This window comes from Giraffa tippelskirchi, chromosome 5, assembly GCF_054371585.1.
Source record: "Giraffa tippelskirchi isolate mGirTip1 chromosome 5, T2T-mGirTip1v1.2.pri, whole genome shotgun sequence".
In the NCBI taxonomy this organism is placed as follows: domain Eukaryota; kingdom Metazoa; phylum Chordata; class Mammalia; order Artiodactyla; family Giraffidae; genus Giraffa; species Giraffa tippelskirchi.
Genome location: NC_137279.1, coordinates 156,984,248 through 157,008,368, shown reverse-complemented (window position 1 = coordinate 157,008,368; position 24,121 = coordinate 156,984,248). Strand labels below are relative to the sequence as shown.

At 45.3% G+C, this 24,121-nt stretch overlaps 1 protein-coding gene and 1 long non-coding RNA gene across 16 annotated transcripts in view; both read left to right on the top strand.

Moving 5' to 3' along the window:
• Positions 1-2,551, top strand: part of PGM1 (phosphoglucomutase 1) — a 73,520-nt gene extending 70,969 nt beyond the window's left edge. For all 15 annotated transcript variants that reach the window (XM_081486580.1, XM_081486579.1, XM_081486585.1 and 12 more), the window contains exon 11: positions 1,886-2,551. In XM_081486580.1, the coding sequence (XP_081342706.1) occupies positions 1,886-1,975 (90 nt within the window). In that variant the 3' untranslated portion in view covers positions 1,976-2,551. The remainder of the gene's footprint in view (positions 1-1,885) is intronic.
• Positions 2,552-11,518: 8,967 nt separating this feature from the next.
• LOC145505004 (uncharacterized) overlaps positions 11,519-24,121 on the top strand; it is a 49,935-nt gene continuing 37,332 nt past the window's right edge. The window contains exons 1-2 of the long non-coding RNA XR_014052700.1: positions 11,519-11,639; positions 23,679-23,762. This is a non-coding gene — a long non-coding RNA (uncharacterized LOC145505004). The remainder of the gene's footprint in view (positions 11,640-23,678; positions 23,763-24,121) is intronic.

The window sequence follows — 24,121 nt, the reverse complement described above, 5'->3', positions numbered from 1 at the left end:
AGGAGGGACCCTGGGAGCCAGGGATGATGACTTGGAAAACAGTCATCATCCTTGTTTCTTGCCTTAGGAGCTTCTCCCCAACCAGAGTTCCAGAGCCAAAACCAGTTTAGAAAGTGTGGAGGTCTGGGTTAGTCCCTTCTTGGCAGCTCACAACATACACTGTGCCTTAAAGCTCTGAGTGGACTTGCAGTACAGATGCCCGTTTAAATAGTGTTTGCCACGCCTGTTTTCCCACAAAGCTTTTTCCTTCTAACACCTAATTAGAATCCTGTGAAACTCATTTGAAAACTCCTGGCATGGTGCTTTTGAGCATACCTTTTGGAATTAGAGAGATCTTGTTTTAAATTCAGTTCCTGCCACTTAATACCTATGTGTCCCTGGGTAAGTCTTTTTAATGTTCTGAGCTTTGGTTTCTTTGTCTGTAAAATGGCAGAATGCTACTTACCTCAATGTTATAGGGATTTAAGGAGACAATGAATGCAAAGTTCAGAATATTGTGGCTGACATATGGGATTAGCTTTTGAGAAAAAGTGGCTCTTACAGTTGTTTTTACTGCAAAAAGAGAGAAATGAAAGGATACTTCACTTTCTCAGATTTTCCAATGGCCAGGCACCAGTTTCAGTTATTGCCACATCCCTGTGGTGTTGAGACATCCCTAAAACTAAAATCAAACACAATAGCATCTACCTTGTAGACCCACAGAATAATAGAGCAAGAGCAAGAAAGGAAGTTGTGCTTTTCTGTCTTAATACCTGACAATGGTAGATACAAAGAATGAATGAAAGATGTTTCATCTAAACTGTAGTCCTTAGGAGATGGGAGGGCATTGAAGGATGTAGGGTGCCCACATGCCCAGGGGTACCTTCTTTCCAGGTGGGGACTTGCCTTCCCCTACTCTGGAGCTGCTAGTACTCAGCCTCAGCACTTCATTGGGGCTGTTGGAGCCCCCAGCGGAGTGGCAAGTGGTATGTGAGCCTGTGTAATGGTTCTCCAACTTTCTTCTAGGTATGAGTTGGTGGAGATTTAGGTGAGGGAAAGCAACAGTGGGCAATAGAACATGAACCACTCTTGGCTCTGCCCTTGAATCACCAGGTCAACTCACTTCACTTCTTTGGGTATCAGTTTCCTCATCTATAAAATGGGCAGTTCAACTAGATACATAGTTTTCTTTTTTCATATTAAAAATATTTATTTATCTAAGCAACAGCAGAATTCTTTTTTTTTTTCCTTAAGTGAGAAGTTGGAGAAGGAAATGGCAACCCACTCCAGCACTCTTGCCTGGAGAATTCCGTGGACAGAGAAGCCTGGCGGGCTGCAGTCCTCAGGGTCGCAAAGAGTCGGACATGACTGAGCGACTAACTTTCAATTTTTTTTTTTTCAAGTGAGAAGTAGGTAGGGGGGTGGTGATGTTGTTGTGTTTTGAAAATATATTTTTGGGTAGAGTGTGGGAAACAAATTGGAGGATGCAGAAGCTGATGGGGAAGCACCGTTGTTCCACGTAAGAGGGAGGACTTGGTTTAGCGAGAGCTATGGCACTAGGATTGGGAGAACTGGGTGATATAGACGGTTAGTCACTTAGGATGCTGGGGGTTCAACAATGGGAACATGAGAGAAGGAGGTGTCAAGAACAACTCTTAATTGTTTATTCGCTACATATGATAGACTGTGGTGTCACATTTTTGAAATAGGGAATGCTGGAACTAGGTTTCTTTTGTGGGGAAAGAACCATGTCTTTGTTTTTAGACATAGAGAGTTTTAGGAGCCTTGGGGATATCAGAGTACACAGATGAGGGTTTGGAGCTCAGAGGCCAAGTCAGGGCTGGAGCTCTGGATCTGTCTCTAAAGAAAGTGGTGGCAAAGATTGTTCTCTTTGTGTCTCCCTCAGATCATGTTGGCCCCCCTTATTTCCATTGCCCTGAAGGTATCCCAGCTCCAGGAAAAGACGGGACGCACTGCACCCACTGTTATCACCTAAGAAGACAGGCCAGATGTGGTACGTCCCTCCACCCCAGGCCCTCCAAGTCATCCGATTGAAGAGCACAGACAGAAACAAAATGTATTCACCCAGGCTTTTTAGGATTTGGTTTTTCCACTAACTAGTTGTTGACAAATGGTACTATTCCAAGGCTCTGCCAATTGATATGCCTGCAGGAGCCATGTGGGAAAGAGAAAAGAAAGAACCCAGGGGCTTATACTACTATCAGTTCCTTTTCGTGTCCTTGTGCACTGCTGCTGTGTGGGTATTTGTCTCCTTAGCACCGGGTCCTGTTTACACTACACTGGAAGATGGATATTGAGCATCAGTTTATGAGGCCAGTGTCCATCCTTAGGATCTGCCCCATGATATGACAGTGAGAATTCCTTTCTCCTTGGTGAGCCTTTCCCTCATTTAATGTTTACATGTCATCTAGCAAAACGCAGTTTCTGGTGCCTTCTCTCCAATCAGTTCTTTCTTCAGAGTGAGACGTACTTATCTACAGATTTCTCTCATTTTGCGGCATAGTCCCATTCACAGAAGTATTTTGGGATATTAAAGCAAAATAAGGTACCATGTCTTGGTGTCTTTTTTTCTTACAAAATGCTCTTTTGATTTCAGAAAGAAACCAAATTTTTTTTTTTTTTAAGAGGGGGAGGGTGGTATTGTATTTTGTTTGGATGTCCTAGCTAGGAAAAAAAATGTTCTCTGCACTAGGTTTAAAATTAGACTCAAGAACTGTAATTTCAAATCATAGCAGGGTCAACCAAACCCTGAATCCTTCCGCAGTGGATAAATTAAGCTCGACATGGTTAACTTGGAACAAAGGGAAGGAAGAACGTGTTCAGGAGATCTTAAATAGCAAAGCACTGCCTTGTGCCCTGGGTGCAGAGATGCCACGCTGCCTATTGAGGGGACAGGCAGAACTCTCGGAATCTGAGAGCAGGATTACCACCATTTGGCTGGAAATCTTGAGCTCATTGGCATCTTATTCGTCTTAGAACATTTACATTCAGTCCCTGAGTGTAACTCAGTAGTTAAAAGCATAGTTTTGGGAGCCAACAGCCCTGAGTTTGAATCTCACTTGAAACCTTGAATGACCTTTGAATATCATTCTCCTTATCTTTAAAATGGACTTGAAACATAGTTTTAACTTTGCAGAGTCACTGAGAACATAAAGCGAGTGGATATGTGAAAAGCTGGGGCAGGGTGTCTCATTCACAGTAGGTTGTCCAACAAGTGGGAACTAGGATTGTGCCTACAATATTCTTTCTAGATTTTAAAGTATAGGAAAAACATAAACTATAACAAAGTATTTGAAATGCATTTTGTGGTTTGGAAGGCACTTCTCACAAAGTCACCTTGCTGTATGGACTGATCCAGGGAGGCAGCCCAGCTCTGCACCCCTCCCCCACCCAGGGTGGAATCCCCATCCCAGGCGGCAGGGCCTTTACCTGGGGTGAGATTTCCAGTGTTACCATTTAACAAGGGTGTCTAGCCCAGCAACAGAACTGAGCTTGGTGATAATGATAAGATGAAGATGAATACTTAACTGAACATTAATTAATCCTACTCCAAGCACTGTGCTGAGTGCTTTCCATATACTCTGTAAGTGCTGCCAATAACTCTACAATGTAAGTACTTTGAATTTTCCCACTTTACAGATGAGGTTCAGCTATTGTTCAAGCTCACACCACTGGAGAGGCGTGGCATGTCCCCAGGCAAGGCAGCCTCTAGTACTGACTGGCTACTTCTGAACTGCTTCTAACAGGTGGAAGAAAGGCATGCAAATGCCCCCATATTTTACTTATTAAAAGGTTTCACTGTATGCCTTGGGTGCCAGAGACTCTGTTAGTTTTGGCATTGTTGCCTAGCAGCCCCGCCACCCCCCCCCCCCCGGGATCTTGATATGTGGGTGTATCAGTCAGCCAGGAAACACACACTGCCCCACTGAGTGCGAGATGCCTTGGGAAGGAAAGGATGTGTGACACATAGTTACTGCCCTCCAGCTGCCTTGGAGACTGGCTGGAGGAATGAAGTCCCTCCCACACAGAGAGAAGGCCATGTAGGATAAGTGCCTTAGGGATTGTGTAGGCAACACAGGATGTTAGAACCAAAGTTTCCAAGTGCTGGTTTGGAATCAAAGTTTCCAAGTGCCTAGACACTGGGCTAGAAGATGCTTTCTAGTAACCCTCCAAGTGGGACATGCTTGTGCCCCCTTTAGAGCTGAGGCAACTGTAGCTCAACAGAAGCTTAAGTAATCTGCCCCAGGTTTTCCGATGCCATGTGGCAGAAGTAGAATATTGACCCGGAGTCTTACTTGCTTTCCATGAGCCTTTTCTGCCTCCCCATCTGTTGAATCAGCTACAGACAGTTCCAGGCCTGTGGCCCCTGAAACAGTTTCAAGAATTTCCTCCTCATCCTTGATCATAATTTAGCTGCTTTCCCTAATCCATTTGGCTGCAGCTTTGGGAGCTGATGGCTCAAGGAGGAAAGAGGGAGGTGGCCGGGGCCACGAGGCAGTGGGGGTGGGCAGGGATATGGGCCGCCCTTCCTCCCTCTGTGGCTTCCAGAGAGACACCCCAACACATGTGCCCCCAGGAGTGCCAAGAGATGGAGCCCTGAGAGACTGGCCAGCAGCGCACATCCAAGCTTCCCTGCCCCCAGGACTGATGTGGTCTGTGAGTCAGCCCTGTTTTCTTTGGGGCATGGTGAGGATTGCAGTGAGAAAAGTGAGTTTGAACTGTCTGGGGCCCAACTCTGAAATTTCACTTTTCCCCTCCCTCTTGACAGTTAGCTCTCATCTCAGAAAAGCAGATTCCTGTTCAGAGATGTTCCTCAGGCCCAGAAAATGGCCAGGCTTTCAAGGGGTGGGGCCCTGCCTCCTGGAGAATGACAGCCAAGACCGAGTTCATCGCAGTGCCAGCGAGGCCAGCTCTGGGGCCTGGGTCCCTCTGCCTCCTCGGCCCCAGAGTTCATCCACGCTGCTTCTGCTGCATTTCCTGTTGACTTATCAGACAGAAATTGGCCTACTGTATAAGAATCTTCCAGAAAACATCATGTATGAGAGACACACCCCTCATGTTTTTATGTTCTGAACCTGCAGCAAGAGGAGATGGATGTGAAAGACAGCAGCTATCATGCACGGGGTAGCCTACCTGGGTTACAGCAGAGGACCCCTCATGGCCTCATGCCTTCATCTTGTCCCTTCTCATCCAGTATTTTCATCACCATTAAGTGTTTTTCAAATGCTGAAGTCCCAGTGCCTTTGAGTGGCCTACGAGACCATGCAAACCTGCCTGCCACTTACCCTCCACCCTTCTTTTGACTTCTTCCGTATGTTGGATGCTTCAGGAATGAAACCACCTGCTGTTCTCTGGAAATGCTGTGCTGTCTTGCCTCCAGGCCTTCAGACCTGCTCTTCTCTGTCTGCATCACCTTCCTCTGCCACCCTCCCCTCCCCAGTATTCCCCACCTCCTACTTCTTCCTCAGACCTCAATTTAAATACCATCTTCTTGGAGAAGGAAGTGGCAACCCACTCCAGTATTCTTGCCTGGAGAATCCCAGGGATGGTGGAGCCTGGTGGGCTGCCGTCTATGGGGTTACACAGAGTCGGACACGACTGAAGCGACTTAGCAGCAGCAGCAGCAGCAGCAAGAAGGCCGGAGTAGTAGGAGGACATTGGAGAGAAAGGCAGAGTCCCATCAGGTAGGGCCTTGTTGGTTACAGTCTCACTGTGGGTGCATTGGAAAGCCATGAGAGGGTTTTGAGCTGGGATGTGACTTGATCTGATTTCCTTACCAAAGGTGGCAATGGCTAATGAGGAGTCTGGGGAGGTGGTCAAGAATAAAGACCCTGTTAGGAGACTCTATCAGCAGTTCCTGTGGGAGATCATGATGATCTGGGTGGAACAGCAGAAGTAGAGGTGACCATAAGTGGCCAGAGGAGAGAGACAGACCTTGGAGAAGAGGCTGGTAGGACTCACTGATGGATTAGAGGTGGGGTAACTCCTGGAGTTTTGGTCTGGGTAGCGAGATTGATGATTGGAAGTACTGTTTAATGAATGGGGATTCCTTGGGAAAGAGCAGCTTAGGAAGCCATGTTTTTGTGCTCAGTTGCAGATGTGGACAGTTAGGGGGCTGGATATGAAGGAAGAGTGAGTGTATGTAAGAAAGTGATTATGATGGGCCATGGGATTTGAGGATCAAGAGGGAAGCAAGGCCACAAAAAGGGATGATGGACAGTGAAAAGTGCTAAGACTAATGTACTGGTGACTCCATCTAAGCTGAAGGATTGTTGAAATGGAGATTCTAGGGTGTGTGGTCTAGGATGGAAAGTGGTGGGTAAGATGTGGGATCCTTGAAGATTTTGGAAGTGGCATAGTTTTCAATAATGCTGAGTTCCGAGATATGACCATGGGAGTAGGTGGCTGAGGTGGGGTGAAAGGGAAAAAAAATCACTGGAACGGAGTGAATGGACCAACTGTGGATCCAGATACCACGGATGTCATTTGTGTTGCAGATAAAAATAAAAAAAAAAATAAAAAAAATAAAAAAAAAAAAAAAAATAAATAAATACCATCTTCTTCAAGAAGTTTTTCCTGGGCTTGGGAGCTTTTTCTAGTGTTTCCGCAGCAACACCCTCTTCATGGCACTTATCACACCCTATGCTAATAGCTTGTATACCTTCCATTTCTCCTACTGCCCTGGAAACCCCAGAAGGCAGGGACTGCCTTTTTCACCAGTGTTTGGCCCAAATGATAGAGAATCTGTCTGCAATGCAGGAGACCCAGGTTCGATCCCTGGGTTGGGAAGATCCCCTAGAGATGGGAATGGCTACCCACAACAATATTCTTGTCTGGAGGATCCCATGGACAGAGGAGCCTGGCAGGCTACAAAGTTGGTGAGTTGACCAACTTTGACAGTTAGTGACTGGCTCACCAAGATCTCATAAAGCTTTAGAGGCTGCAGGTGAGAGGTACCCAGGACAGAGGGTTAGTGTGGACCCTGGTAAGGGATTGGAAATATATCATGATCACTTTGAATAAAACTAGATTTACATGTTTTGGAGGAGGAAATGGCAACTCACTCCAGTATTCCTGCCTGGAAAATCCAAAGGACAGAGGAGCCTGGCAGGCTACAGTCATGGGGTCACAAAGAGTCGCACATGACTGAAGTGACAGCACACACAGATTTACATGTTAAAAGTATTTCATCTTCATTGCTACAAAAGTTAGTTGTGGGGACTTATAAGATGCCGCGCTCCCAATGCAGGGACCTGGATTCAGTCCCTGATCAGGGATCTAGATTCCACCTGCAGCAGCGAAGACCTGGCGCAGCCAAATAAATAAATTTTTTTTTAAAAAAAGTTAATTGCAGGTGTAACTGAAGGAGGGTTCTATTAATACCAAGTTAGCCTGAAAATAGAAAGGAGCTATTTTTCTTCAAGGAGTAGACTTGACAAAGGCAGGCGCAAGACCCAACTCCCCCAACCTCCCAGCAAGTTCTTGGAAGGGAAACCATGATGGGAACAGGCAGGCGGATGGCCCTGGGCCTCATACTGGAGGGCACACAGCGTGTATTTCTGGGAGACCGAGTGGCTCTCCTCCATTTCTATTATGAGAAGCAAGAAGCAGTCTCACAAACTTGGCGTGTCATTATCCAAAAGAAGGGAGGTTACCGCCAGCAAGAGTATGTCTCATGTCTGTCTGTTGGTCCTGTGGGAAGTTTTGAGGGCTTTGGCTCTGTCTTTACCAAATGTGAAAACTGAACCTAGATACATTAAGTTGGATTTGTGGGTGAAGGGTAATAACTATTTTCCCCAAAGCATGTCTTTCGTGATTCAGAGTGCCACTCTCCAGTTGACAGAAAGGCTAGTCAAGAGTACCAATCAATTGCTTTCCATGACAGCATTGTTTCACTAATGCTCTGTCTCATAAAAGCTCGGTCTCCATTGGTTTCTGACTTCATTTCTGTACTTTAATAGAGAGCTATTATTATTCCAGATAAAGAAATGGAAACTTTGCAAGTTCTCCTGTCCTGTGCAGAGTCTCACAATCACAAAGAAGGAGAAAGCTGGTCCACCATCTCCACCCACCCTAGGTGTTTGGAATGCTTTCTTTGGTTTACCATTGCTATGTAACAAAGCATCCCAAAGCTAGTGGTGTTAAACTTGCATGGACAGCAAGGAGATCTGAAACCAGCCAATCTGAAAGGAATTGACCCTGAATATTCATTGAAAGAACTGTTGCTGAAGCTGAAGCTGCAATACTTTGGCCACCTGATACAAAGAGCCGATTCATTGGAAAAGACCCCGAAGCTGGGAAAGATTGAAGGCAAAAGGAGAAGGGGGCCACAGAGGATGAGATGATCAGATAGCATCACTGACTCAATGAATATGAATTTGAGCAAACACTGGGAGATAGTGGAGAACAGGGGAGCCTGGTGTACTACAGTTCATAGCGTTGCAAAGAGTTGCACATGACTTAGTGATGGAACAACAACAAATGCTCACAGATTCTGGGGGTCAGGAAAGCAGACAGGATACAGAGGAGATAGTTTATCTCTGCTCCACCAAGTTTGAGCCCTCACCAGGGAAGGCTGGAACAACTAGGAACGACTCATGGGCTAGGGGCAGGAATCATCCAGAGCCTCTCAGACTTGAAGGCTGTGTTCAGCTGGGAATGTTGGCAGCTTGGCCTGCACACCATCTCTCTATATAGCTTGCTTTCCTCACAATCTGGTGCTGGCTTCCACAGGAAGCTTCTCAAGAGCAGGTGTGTCACGAGAGCCAGGCAGAAGCTGGGTTTCCTTTCCTAACCAGCTTCAGGAGTCAGGCAGCATCACTTCCGCTACATCCAATTGGTGATGACCCACTCACTCAGGCCAGCCCAGATTCTAGGGATGGGGCATCACAACTACCTCTTCTTGGAGGAGTGGCAAGGTCACACTGCATGTGGCTGGAAGCTCTATAGCCATCTTCTGGAAAACACAGTCTGTCACAATGCTTGGATTAGTATTTTCCCCCACTAAAAATACCGTCTGAGTCAGATGGGCAGGAGAATGAATTTAATCTTGAAATTATTTTTTCTGAGAGCATCCATTTGTCAATTTTTCAAGTATAGACATATACTATTGTTTCATGTTCCCAGGCCCATGACAGACACATTGTACATCTAATTAATTGCAGCACTATTTCTACTAAGTCCAGATAGGGCCGCAGACACCTCAATACAATGCACTGGACAAGAAATATTTATCAGTGGTAGTGGGAATGTCAGTGAAAACTTATTCACTACTTCTGAGGAATATACAAATGCTTAAATGACATTTGTGGGTATGAAAGCCTATTTGAATATAGACCAGTCAATCTGTCCATTGATGCCCAATATGGAGAAAATTAGTAGTTACTGCTGAATGAAATAAATCAGGATTGATTTTGGAAATAGTACAAAACATATTAGTAAAATAATTGTGCTGGTGTTTTTTAAACGCAGTAGTGAATTGAAGTTTGATTTCACTAATTTAAGGTCATGGTCCCAGCTTTTTTCTACACTTTGGCTTTTTCCGTCTGCCACTTTTTTTTTCCATCTGCCACTTTGCGCCCTTACCTGTAGGAGTCCTCTGAATCTGACTCCACAACAGTATTGTCAAATAGGTAGATTTGCAGTAAACATGACATATACCAATCAGATTATTTCCCCAAATTGTGTAAGTCACTACTACTTATATATTTTGATCATCTTTTCAGTACCAGATACCATTTAATCACTTTATATATGCCATGTCATTGAATCCTTATTAGAATCCTAAAGGTGAGCATTTATTATTAGCTCTAGCTTCCCTGGTGGATCAGACAGTAAAGAATCTGCCTATAATACCGGAGATCTGGGTTTGATCCCTGGATTGGGAAGATCCCCTGGAGAAGGGAATGGCTACCCACTCCAGTATTCTTGCCTGGAGAATTCCATGGACAGAAGAGCCTGGTGGGCTACAGTCCATGGGATTGCAAAGAGTCAGACACAACTGAAGCGACTTAGCACACACATATGTAATGCGTTTAATAGCTATATTGAGCCCGTGGTATGTGCCGACCACCGCACTATACTGGAGACCACGTGTTAGTCAAGAACAAAGTCATTAAACCAACAATGACAATTCCCCACAATGGGCACTAGCTGAAGGTATATGTGCATGGAGAGCAGTGGGAATGGTGGGTCCAGGGTGCCTGCACAGGGCACACAGCCCAGGGGCAGAGTCAGCTTCCAGCTAGCGCTGTTAGCAAAACACATCTCCATGTGTGAGCTCATGGGCTCACTGTCTCCCTCCATGACGCCTTGAGGGGCTGACTCGGATGGGCACCATGGCTATGGTTATTCTCCTGGCCTGTCAGGGCTGTCAAGGTCCTGCCTTTGTCTCTCAGGACAGCAGGTAGGTATGTAGCACAGGGCGAATTTGCCAGCTCACTCCCTTAGTGTTTCTGGACTGCTGGTAACTTTTTTTTGCTTCACAAATATGCTGTGTTGGACTTGTTTCTCTAAGTCAGATAATTATTTGAAGGACTTCCTGGTGGCTCAGACAGTAAAGAATTTGCCTGTAATGCAGGAGACCCAGGTTCAATCCCTGGGTCAGGAAAATCCCCTGGTGAATGGAAAGGCTACCCACTCCAGTATTCTTGCCTGGAGAAGTCCATAGACAGAGGAGCCTGGGGTTGCTCCCCATACAGTCCATGGGGTTGCAAAGAGTCGACATGACTGAGTAACAAACACTTTCAGAACTCAGTGCCATCATTCTATGTTGCCAGCCTCACTGCCCCAGGCCATGGTGTAGGAAGGGATTCGGGTTTCTGGAGTCCCCTCATGCACTTCTCAATTTGGGATGGAGTCAGGAGAGCCTCCCACACCTATTGTCTGACTCGGGCCTGATCAGCAAGAGGGCACAGGGGCTCTGTGTTAGGAGGCACCCAGGCTCCACAGGCCACATCACTTCCCCACGAGATGTCACAGACTGGGATGAAGACCAACCCAGAGCCTGCCCTGGTTCTCTTCTCCTTTTCTCCTGTTCCTTCTGTCCTGGTCCAGGAATGCAGGGTCAAGGCAAACTGCGAAGGGCATAGTGGATGTGGGGTCATGCCAGAACATAGGTTCTCAAAGCCAGGCTGGGCCTAAAAGATGGAGAAAAATTGTCTCTGGGGGGCAGCATAACTACAGGAAACCCCAAGCTAGGTTGAGAAGGAGACTGGAGTTCCAAGTCTGAGAAATGATGCAATTATCAAGGATATGGTGGGTTCAGTTCAGCCATAGGTAGGAAGAGGAATCATCAGGACAGAAGCTAGGAAGGCCAGAGGCAGATGGGGAAAGGGTCAGGAAGGGGTCAGGAATGCCCTGGTGGCCACTGGTCAGCTAAAGGTCCATGTGGTCATCACAGGGGGAAAAAGATAGCTGAAAACTTCAGCATGGGACTGTGAACACATACTCAGCAAAAATTTTCTGACTGCATCCTAGATTAAGGATCTCTAGAAAAGTGTGTGTTTGTTTTTTTCAGGTACTCCCCAGGGTTTGAGTTGTTTGGAATTGCTTTAAAGTTGAAGATTTCAGGACCATGCACACAGAATGAATTTCAACCTCAAACCCATGAGAAGACTCATATCTATATACTCTTGAAGGTGATGGCTTTTTTTCTATCTAGGGGCCAGATCAAGACACAAACGCTTTCTTACTATTTCTCCTTGATGAGGGATACATTTTTTTCCCTGGTCCATTATTTCATGATTTACTGAAATCCTTAGCTTTATGTGGGGGTGTGGGCAGGAGTAGGAAGGTTCTCAGATCTAATGCCCATCTCATTTAGACCTAAGATTCTCTCTCCTTTTAGGGCTGTTAAAATGTAAGTTTCTTGGTTTCCTAAAACTGGAAGAACTTCCAAGGGAAAGTAGCTTCAGCTACTCAATGCTCCATTCTTCAATTTCCTCCTTGTCTTTGCCTCCTAAAGAGTTTCTCATACTTTCTCACAAGTTCTACTCTGCATTTAAAAGGATCTTTGCTATGGTTTATTGAGCTTTTCTAGATAATTTCTACATTGTAGGGAGATGTTTTAGTTTGCCTGGAGTCTGAAATCCTTTCTGCTTCTACCCCTTTATTTCCATTTCAGTCTTATAATAGCCAGTGTGGTCTTTTAAGAAATAAACCTTATCTTGTTTTTCACTTGCATACAGCCTATCAGTGGTTTCTTACAGCTTTTTGTTAATTATGATGGTATTATGTCAATGTTTTTATATATCCCACATTTTCCCCCATTTTTCTTCTATAAGCAGTACCACTTTTCTCGGGGGAGTCACCTCCCATATTCCATATAGCCCCAAGGCTATCAGTCATGATGCCTCCTTTTCTCCTTTCTTCACCCTCCACCCGCATTCTGGCTACAGTGGTAGAAATATGACCCAGGTTAGGCTAATCATGGTACTGCCTCCCAGTGGACATAGTGATAGGTCTAATGGATCCAATGGTTCCAGCCTGTGACCAAAGCTGAGCCAACTGTCTTTCCCTGATTTTTCTTTTCAAAACGGAGATGGAGGGGTAACTTTCTCTTCCTTTTGGATTGTAAGTTATAAAGATACAGATATGGTGAATATCAGTTACTATTTTCCTACCAGATTGATAGAATATGTCAGTGCAGGAGAAAATTGGGCCAACTGGTAAGAAATGCAGAAACAAGCAAAGACAATCAACTCATTGAAAAGAAAGTCTTGATAATACTGTTTGAATTCCTGGATCCAGCCATACCTGAAGCTTTAATGCCAGACTTCCCGAATATATGAACCAAAAAGTTGCCTTTTCAGCTTAAACTAATTTGCATTAAGTCTTTGTCATATGTAACAAAAAAAGATTTGGCCAATATAAGGCCAAATCCTTCACACAACATTCTAAGGCCCTGTGTGATTTGGTTGCTGCCTATTTCTGTAATCTCACTTCACACCACTTTTTCTCTTTCTTGATGGCCCATCAGTACAGAGCTTCTAGTTCTTCAAATGCACCAGGCTTCTTCCTGTGTCAGGGCCTTCACACAGTTTGTTTGGCTTCCCTGGTGGCTCAGCTGGTAAAGAATCCACCTGCAATGTGGGAGACCTGGGTTCGATCCCTGGGTTGGGAAGATCCCCTGGAGAAGGGGACAGCTACCCACTCCAGTATTCTGGCCTGGAGAATTCCATGGACTGTATAGTCCATGGGGTCACAAAGAGTCAGACAAGACTGAACAACTTTCACTCACTCAAAGATTTGTTGAATTTTTAAAAATGAAACAAATGGGCCAGCGTTTGACTTGGAAGCCCATACCTTCCATCTCTGTGGGCTTTGTGAACTAGTAAATAAACATTGGCAGTCCAGATTTGTAATGTGACCACAGAAGTCTCCCTTGGGAAGCAGAGAAACTAACGTGTAATTTAGTCAGGTATTCTGAGCTGGATTTCTGCCTGGCCAGACCAGATGGACCTTGCTCCCAGGAGATGGCAGTGTTGTACAGTCTCTGACTCACCAAGCCTCCCAAGCTCACTTCTCTGAGGCCCTGGGAGCCACCAAGCGTGGCCTCAACACCTTGTGCCCCAGAAGCCAAAGTTCCTGAGCCTTTGAAAGCAGCTCAGAAGCAGAGCCTTTGTTTCAGTAATTGGCAGTCTCCCGATTCAAGATAAACAATCCCTGATGGATCCACTGATCTGGTTTGGTTCCTCTGCTCAAGAATCCATCTTTCTCAGAGTGGCTCAAAGGCTGCCTTTATGTTCCACAATCTCAGGTCACAGAGTCGGTACCTCTTGAGGCTGCGGAAGATTCTCCTTTCTCCTATTTTTCTCAATTCCAGAGCCTGCTACTGAAGGAGCGAAACAGCCCAGCTACCAACATGGACCCACAGGTAGACAGTCCTCTGTTCACTTATTGGGTGACACAAGACACGTACGTCACCTTCTCTCAAGGAGAGAGTAGTAATATCTCTTTCTCAGGTTTGTGTGGGTGATGGAGCCAGCAGTGTGGGGACTGCCTTGCGTCCTGCCTGGAGCATAGTCAGTGGTCAGTGAACATCCGTTCCTCTTCTCTCCCCTTCTCTGCCTCCCAGCCACATCACCATGGGGTGGCCATGTGCACCGGAAGAAAAGGCGAGAAGGCCTCCTCAGCAGGTTTTTACTGGCAAATGTCTAAAAACACCAAGCTTCTTTACTTCCCCCCAAGCACCTACCTATCCCCAGTGTGACAGTCAAGTCAGATTAATAAGTACCCTGAGACACTGGAATATGCCCCAGTCAGATAATCCATATCACTGGTCCTATTCACGTGAGCCTTGCTTCTGCTGCTCGCTGCCGTAGGGAACCAGGTACTCCTGGGAATCCTGAGATCCACCCTGGCCCAGAGGCCTTGGCTCCCTTTCAGTTCATTTCTTTCTTTTGTGGTGGAGCATCTGGGCCATAGCGCTGGAAGTGTTTTGGCCCTGATGTTGGGGCCCTTATCTCCGTGCTGTGTGAGCGCCATTCCTGCCATGTCAGAACCCATTAGAGGCCACTTTGCTGAGGCTTTTGAAGGAGTAATCGGTTTGTAGAGGGAAGGGGCTGTGCCAAGCCAGGCCAGATGGAGTAAGTAATGAAGGCCCCAGATTAATCTCACTTGTCTCTTTTTTCTTTTTTCTAATATGAAGGCTCAACCCAAGAGCTTGGCAGTCTCAAGACAAATTATACTTGTCAGCTTCAAAGCTTAAGTTCCCTTCCAAGTCAGAATGTTTGCACTTTCCCTCTCTCTCTCCCTGTCGCCTTCTCCTCTCCCCTAAAATAAAAAACTGGAGTAAAAAATAGGATGCATATGAAATGTTGTGACATTTTTGTATCATTGTAATAATAAAAGCATCTATTGAGCATTTAACTATGTCGTAGGCAACATACCGCATCCTCTACATGTATTCCACTCATTTATTTCTCACCATAACCCTATAAAATAGGAATAGATTAGTATCCCCATTTTACAGATTAGGAAACCAAGGTTCAGAGAGGATGACTGACTTAAAGTCTTAGTTAGGGAACTGTGGAGCAAGGACTCAAACCTAGGGTTGTGTTATTCCAACCACTACGCTTTACACGCTCTTTAGTCTTAAGAGCTGCTAATCTCTCTTGCGTAAGTCTTTGTCTGAAGGGAGAGCCTAGCTCTGAAGCCAAGAACATAGTTTCTTGCCCATTTCCATTGTTCAAAACTCTAGAAAAAATGGTATTGATGAACCTATTTGCAGGACAGGCATGAGATGAAGACATAGAGAATGGACTTGCGGACACAGTGGAGAAAGAGGGTTGGATAAATTGAGAGAGTAGCACTGGAATAGATACATTACCATATGTAAAATAGACAGCTAGTGGGAAGTTGCCCTATAGCACAGGAAGCTCAGCCTAGTGTGCTGTGATGACCAGGAGGGGTGGGATGTGGGATAGGTGGGAGGAAGTTTCCAGAGGGAGGGGGTATATGTATACTTATGGCTGATTCATGTTGTTGTATGGCAGAAACCAGCACAACATTGTAAAGCAATTACCCTCCAATTACAAATAAATTTAAAAAACTCTTCCTGAAGTCTTGGGCTGAAAACAAGGAGTGACAACTTGTTTCCCAAAGAAGCATTTCCTGAGGTATGCATTACAGAATCCTAGTCTTTGACATATATCCTGTGAATAAATAGATTTGGGAACCACTACTTATATCAGTCTCTCCTAGAGTCACAAGGCAGGCAAGAAGTCCTGAAAGTAAGAAAACTTGAAGAAATTTGTTTTGCTCACTTGTTTCCCCAAATTATTTGGCCCAGTTAGTTTCTCAAGGTACACCTAGAAAGAAGACATACAGATGGCCAAAAAACACTTGAAAAGGTGCTCAACATCACAAATTCTTAAGAGTAATGCAAATCAAAACTACACTGAGCTATCACCTCACACCAGTCAGAGTGGCCATCATTACCTCAGCATTGCCCGACTTTCACTCTGACCTTTGCAGGCTTTGGGCACAGCCAGCTATGGTATTGTCAGAAGCCCTTACAGACCCTGCTGGGGGAAGTCCATTCAGGCTTCCTCTCCTGCCTCATAGAGACCCACCTCCTGTCACTTGTTCTTCTTCCTGTCTTTCTGACCCCCGCGGTTCCAGAGACCCCAGCTCCTGACACCCAGTTCAGGCCACTCTTGTTAGGCAGCTTGAGGATGCGTGTCTGTGGGTTTGTCTCCAGACCCTCTGTGGGACCCAGCTGCAACATCTCCCATTACTTGTCTCCCCACAGGCTGATGCAGAGGCGCTTCTGAAAGGAGGATCACAATGGCTGATTCCAAAACCATCTTTTTGGGAAATCTTAAGTTCTGGGCTTACATGGAGACCTAGCCTAGGCATTCTAATGATCTTAACTGGCAGGGTGAGATAATTATTATTATTACAATTATTATTATTTTATTACTCTTATTATGATTATATTACAATTATTATTATTAGCAAGTATTGAGTGGCTGCCGTGTGCTCCTTGCTGTATGTGGGATACGTGGAATGCACTCAGGCCGCTGAACACCAGCTGATCCCTGTTTTTCTAGATAATCCTTTCTTAAAGGTCACTGAGAAATCAACTGACTTTTTCTCCTCCTTCTTTCCTCCTTTCCTTCCTCTTATGTCATCAAATATTTATGTGCCAATTGAGGATGTAGTGGTGAGCAAGGAAGGACGTGGTCTCCATCTTAGAGGAAGCTCAGTTTGGCGAGGGAGAAAGAGGACAATTCTAGTTCAGTGAAGGAGGCCTGGCGCTAGGGGAACAAAGGCATGGAGGGAGGGGTAATATCGCCAGGAAGCAGACACAGGTTGATCCTGTCCTAGCTCCCCACCCCCCAGGAATAAGTTACATCTGTTCAAGAGCAGGCCATCCTAGAACATCCTAAGCACCCACCTGCGCCTCAGATACCAAGACAGAGGGCATAAAAAGGTAAGAGAAGCAAGTACACGTTGGCCACATTGTACCTCCCCCAGCACATGGATTGCTCTCCCCAGAGACTCCGGTCCTCCAGTGGGAAATGGGAAACCAGGGCAGCAGCCCTCCCAGCACTGTAGGTCATTTGACGTTGTGGGAGCCCCTGTTCTGATCTCACACCAATGGAGACTGCAGGGGCTTCTGCGGGGCTCAGCCACTGTCCGCATCCTGTGCTCTGAGTAAATCCGCTTGTGCCCCCGCACTGCGGTCAACTCTGGCTGCAACGACCGCAGCCTATGGGCACCTTGTGGATAGATGCGATTCTTTCCCATTCCCAATCCTCTGAGTTTTCATTAAGTAAACAACAGCTGTGTTCAGATTTCAAAATGACTCTCTCTCTGAAGTCTCTGGGTTTGAAGTCCCTGTGCTGTTGAACTATCTTTCAAATTTGAGAAGCTTGATGGTTCCAAATTCTGGTCTCTGGACTGTCATACGTTTGTTTAGAAGTTTTAATTAGCATGCTTCAATTTAGACTACTTTGGTATCCCTGAAAATGATTTTGATAAATAATAGGTCTTGCTTGTTAGGTAGGCTCCTGGCTACACCAAAAAGCCCCAGGTTAATCAGCCCCATCGCATTTATTTATTTTGAAATTTTCCTTACCCAGCACTATATTAAGAGCTTTACATGGACTGGTTCATTTATCCCTTTGAAGAATGCTATAAGGTATTAATTCTTATTATATAGATGAAGAAACCAAGGCCCAGAGAAGTTAAGAAACTTTACCAAAGTCACACAACTAGGAAATAGTGAAATACAAATTGAAATTAAGATCTTTGATCTTATCCACCTTAACTACCTTTGATCTTAACTCTTAATCCTTAAGACACATGAAACTCTCCTGGTAATATGTTTACAGACTCTCTGAGCTGACCCATTTGAGAGACAACATTGGTTTTCAAATTGAAATCTTCATAGGCATCTTAAAAATCATTCCTATCTCTGTATTCATGTTTTATAAGGGAATATCATGTCTTATATGTAATGTCATCCATCCATCCATTCCTTCACCTGCCCATTCACTCACCTTTCCATCTTCCCTTCTTTAACCACTCACCTTCTGACACACGTGTTCATCCACTCATCCACCTACCCCTCCTCATCTACTTACCCCTCCACCTATCCATCCATCCAACCATCCATATACCCATCTATTCATCCATTCATCCTACAGCTTTCCACATAGCAGACTCTATTCTAGATGCTGAACACCCCATGACACATCACCTGCATATTGTTTCACATGCTCAAAGTGACTTCCCGCTTTCTCTCAGTCCATCCAAATGCAGCCCAGCTCTCATATCCAATTCAAATCCTTCATCTCCCCTAAGGGCTGCACTCACTACACTCATCCATGTGAACTCAGTCTAACTTTTGATTGCATCTAATATTGAAAAACACAAGACCTAGAATTTGACAGACATGGACTGAAATCCCAGCTCTGCCCCCTCCATAACTATGGAGCCAAATTATTCTTTTTGAGCCTATGGCTTCCTCATTTGTGAAATGGAAATAATGATAATAAGAATAGTAATAATGATAATATCTACCTCATAAGCTGGTTGGATGATTAACTGAGAAACTGAATGTAAATTATATAGTATGTAGTAGGTGCCTGGGAGAAGGCAATGGCACCCCACTCCAGTACTCTTGCCTGGAAGATCCCATGGAGGGAGGAGCCTGGTAGGCTACAGTCCATGGGGTCGCTAAGAGTCAGACACGACTGAGTGAATTCACTTTCACTTTTCCCTTTCATTCACTGGAGAAGGAAATGGCGACCCACTCCAGTGTTCTTGCCTGGAGAATCCCAGGGATGGGGGAGCCTGGTGGTCTGCCGCCTATGGGGTCACACAGAGTCGGACACAACTGAAGTGACTTAGCAGCAGCAGCAGCAGCAGTAGGTGCCTGATATGTTTTTTCTTCTCGTAGCCACGTTGCCCCTCCAGCTCCAAAAATTGGACCAATGGATTGTACTACAGCCATCAGATTCAGGCCGTCATTGAGTATAATTAATTTAATTAAATTCTAATTAATTAGTTTAAAATTAGTTGTTTAATACATTTTAATCACTTCCTTGGTAAGACACCTATAAATTCCCTCTAGCACTTAGACCACATCTTGGACATCTTCAGCATCCTTCCCCTGCATGGGGTTTCATATGGTGCTAGGGGCATAGTAGATGCTCCATAAAAAATTGTCAGGTCAAACTGAGTTAATGTTTCATCCTCTTCTCTTAGTTGTCAATCAGAAACACTCAGGAAGTCCTCAAGAGCCTGCTGCAGGCCAGGGCTCCCATGAGCCTACTTGCACTGTAGCCCCAGCAAGACTGTTCACATCCTGGGGTTCTCTCCATTACTGTGACTTCCAGATTGCTCTGGTAGGAGGATAGCTCCTCCCAGGGTGTGGAAGGAGTATGGACAGGGTGGAGGGGAAGGCAGTTGCAGAAGCCTAAGTCTCAGTGACATGAAGTAGGGCTCACCTTAGCTTCTGGCCCTGGAGCCACCAAATGGGCTCTTAATGCTGAGAAGTAAGGGCGCCAATGGGGTCTCAAAGAGTCGGACACAACTGAGCGACTAAGCACAGCACAGCAGAAGGGTGCCAAAGGGAAGACAGTACAGACAGTGGGGGTGGATGGAGGTGAATGAAAACGCAGGCCAGACAGTGGCCAGCCAGGATGCTCATCTCTACAGAGTTCTAAGATGTGACTGGACTAACTTGGCAAAATATAAACTGGTCCTGACACATATATGAAATCTAACTATATGTTGTCTATCAATAGTATTATTGATAGTATAAAATAGATAATAAGTATAAACTGTATGGCACAGGGAATTCTACTTAATGCACTACGGTGACCTGAATGGGAAGAAAGTCCAAAAGGCAGGGTATATAGTATATGTATGGCTGATTCATTTTTCTGTACAGTAGAAATTAACATAACATTGTAAAGCAACTATACTCCAATAAAAATTAATTTAAAATAAATAAATAAATTGGTCCTGCTACCTCTGAAAGTGAAAAGCGAAAGTGTTAGTCACTCAGTCATGTCCAACTCTTTTGGACTGTAGCCCACCAGGCTCCTCTGTCCATGGGATTCCTTCTCTAGGGGACCTTCCCGACCCAGGGATCAAACCTGGGTGTCTTGCATGGCAGGCAGATTTTTTTACTGTCAGAACCACCAGGGAAGCCCCTGCTCTGCCTGAAGGAGGTAGCTTCTATCACTGGGAGTGAAAAGTACTCTATGTTAGCCCCAGCCAATCTCTGGAATTTTTGTGAAACTCATAATTGGTCACACTCTGATGAAGTTCTAAAAACCATAGGATGAATGCGTGGTTCGTGCTCTTTACTGGGAATGTATGACTCATTCTATCATCTAAATTTAAAAATTCTCTGAAGTGGCTCCTTAAGAAGTCCACTTCGGGAAGTCAGCAAAGAAAACTAGAGACAGAACCAGGATTTTGAAAGGTGGGAATTTTTGTCCAAGTTTTCTTCAAGGTCGATTCTGCTTCAGCCAGTCGACAAGAACTAGCAATTAAGTTGTATCTGTAAATAGTACTTTTTCGTAGGAAATTAGTATTTATTCATAACGTGTATCCATAGGAAGTCACAAGCTTCACTTAATAACTGTTGAATAAATAATCAGAGAAGAGAGATTTGAAGGCACAGCAAGTGACTGCTGTCTGAATGTGTCCCCGAGGACGAGATGTGAGCTTTGTGTACACCTGGCCCTGACTGGGGTTTCCTCAGAGGCCGACTCCAAGACCAGGAAAGCGTAGACAGTTTATTGAGGGGTGGGGTGGGGTCGGGGGGAGTGAGATAGGGAAGGAAAGAAAATGAAGGAGGAATGTGTTTTCAATCACCTTACCATTGTGGAAAACTGAAGCCTGACCCGACTGGGGACTCTGGGAGTCAGTGTAGAATACCTGCCTTCGAGTTCCTGTCCCAGCGGCCCGGGGAACTGGAGTATTTATACACCAACAGTCACAGTTCACCAGTAGAATGCTGGCCTGTTGAAGGATGGATTCTAGGACTTGTCTGTCCTGCCTTGTAACATGCACAGCAGTTTTCCTCCCTTAAAAAGCAAACAAACAAAGAAAAAACCCTATGGCAAAAAGATGCAAATGTTGAGTGTCTGTGGGGCTGCTCACTCTGAGATGGGAAGGCCTGAGGGGATATAGGTGGGCAAAAGCAGCATCTGTCACCCTAAGGCAGGGGTTCCCAACCTCTGGGCTGTGGACCGGTACCTCCTGTCAGATTAGTGGTGGCATTAGGTTAGAAATAAAGTGCACAGTAAGAATAATGTGCTTGAATCATCCTGAAACCAACCCTCCACCCCCAGTCCATGGAAAAATTGCCTTCCACAAGACTGGTTCTTGGTGCCACAAAGGTTGGGGACCGCTGCCCTGAGGTGTAGCCAGACCTCAGGCAGTGCCTGGCCATAGCTGACACTCAGTATTTTCCCACTAAATTAATGAATCCACAGCTGCACCCATTTGAGAAAGGCCACAGCAAAGGCTGAAGAGGTAACCCGCAGGTGTAGCAAGCAATGGCAGGGCACCCAGGTGCAGTAACTTCTCCACACCTCAGGAATTTGGTACAATTATAAGAAAACTTTGATTGGAGGACGTGGCCCTCCATTGGGTTAGGGTTAGGGTGATGAAGAGAGGACTTGAAAATTCTAAAACAGCTCAAGCAGGAGAGGCAGAAGGATACCTAAGGCCACAGTGCTTCCCATAGGTCTCCAGAAAATGCTGCCAGACTGATGCCATGTTGTATCCTAGACCCAGAACTAGAAGGAGTCTCTGATTTAGGAACCAAACCTCTTCATGTGGGAGGCAATGTTTTATCAAATCAGAATTGGATGATGAAAGAGATACGGTGGGGGTGGGGCCAGGAGAAGCAAGGGGATTGGGATGGAAGCCTAAAAGCTTGGGTGGCCCCAAGGAAAGGGTCTAGTCCACCACACTGACTATTGTGACCATTGAGCGTGCTGGTTAGCTTATCTGGATTCTAAATCTAGTTTTATCACCTATTAGCTGTTGGTTTTGGACATTTGCTAGACTGTCAGCCTAGTTCATTCATTTACATACAGAGCTAATCCCCACCTTGTGGTTCTGTGAGACTAAAATGAGAGAACACAGGTAAGTGACTTTTTGCTATGTTTGCAGGAAACTGTGCTGAATACATGGCTGGTGTTTCTCTCCCAGGCCTCTGTCTGTCCGGCTCTCCTCTGGATCCCCAATAGCTCGCAGAGTGACTGGCCCAGAGCAGTTGCTTGAGAAATAATGCTAATTGAAATAATCACTTGCCTTCTTCATATGTCTGTTAATTCATGACCTTTCTCCTTTCTTTCCAAGAATTTTTGAAGTTTACTTCCAATGTCCTGAGTGTGTGAAATTTGAAAACATTCTGCTGCTAGAACTTAAGTTGGGGACAGATTTACTGATCTTACCTTGTACAAGGCATTGTGGAAAGCACTTTCTGTGAATAACTTTATGTAATCCTAAGTATCCCATTGAACCCTTTGGAATTATCATTTCTGTAGGTCAAAATGGTTAAATATTGACAATTTCATATGCTTCTATACATGGGTATTGTTATTCTTGTTGTTGTCCAGTCGCCCATTCGTGTCCGACTCCTTGGGACCCCATGGATTGCAGCACGCTAGGCCTCTCTGTCCCTCACCATCTCCCTAAGTTTGCCCAAATTCCTGTTATTGGTGATGCCATCCAGCCACCTCATTCTCTGACCCCCTCTTCTCCTTCTGCGCTCAATCTTTCCCAGCATCAGGGACTTTTTCAATGAGTCAGCTTTTCGCATCAGATGATCAAAATACTGGAGTTTCAACTTCAGAATCAGTCCTTCCAACCAGTATTCAGGGTTGATTTCCCTTAAAATTAACTGGTTTGATCTCCTTGCTGTCCAAGGGACTCTCAGGAGTTTTCTCCAGTACCATAGTTCGAAGGCATCAATTCTATGGTGTTCTGCCTTCTTTATGGTCCAGTTCTCACAACCACATGTGACCACTGGGAATACCATAGCCCTGATTTGGACCTTTGTCGGCAGAGTAATGTCTCTGCTTTTCAACACAGATGAAAAATCAGACTTGCCTGATCCCTAGAGGACCCTTAGAGCTGAGATGAAGATCAGGTAAGGAGACTACCAAACAAACATCTTAAACTATATTGATGTTTATAAATGGACTTTCCTTGAATGTTCACTGAGTGCCTATTATGCATTGAGCAGTCGCTAGACACTCATTTGCCAACCAGCAGAGGACTCTCCTTCCTTCCTTCCTTCTCTCCCTGCTTTCCTCCTTCTTTCCTTCCTTCCTTTTTCTTTCAGTTCCCGCTTCTCTCTTTTAACTTGATTCCTATTGTACTAGTTAAATTTTTTTCAGATGCAAATAACAAAAACTGACTCTGGTTTCCTTGAGTCAAAACAGAGGTGATTGGAAGACTGTGTGGGCTCATAGGAGCTCCAGAAAGTCTGGAGGACCATACTTCGAACAGGCTAGAAAAGAGACGGCTCCAGTGGACCAGGAAGTCAGCCTATTTCTTAGAGAGAACTGTGGCCGAGACAAGGCTTCCTGGTGCAGAGACGGCCACCCCAGCATAGATGCCCTTCTGCCCACCACCATAACTACTACGATAAGCAAATTTTAATGACCTTCCATTTTCCACCATCCCTTCAGGAGTCCAAGCCCAGGACAAGGGTGTTCAACTGTCTGATCTGGGCTTCCATGCCATGACTAGAGCTGCCAGGAGATCAGGAGGCGGTAAGGCCCCACCCCTCCCAGGCTGCCCCCGGAGGCATTTCCTAAGAGAAAGTGGGATTGATACCGGATGGCCCAACCTGCAGATGTTCACCACAGCTGTGCGGGACTAGTCTCTTTAGCCTCCCTTCCAGAAAAGGGAAAATACCTCAGCTGCCCTGTAATTACTGAGAACCTCAAGGAAAAAAGTGAAAAGTACAGCCTGTGAGTCTGAGAGTCTAATGACCACAGTTTAAACACCACCAGGCTTTTGTCTGCTCAGCTACAGGAGAAAGGGAGAAAGGAAGAAGTTTTTATCTGGATTTTAGAATCTGCTGGTGAAAGTTCTGAAGTCCTTGTTAGCGAAATGATTTTGTGAACCC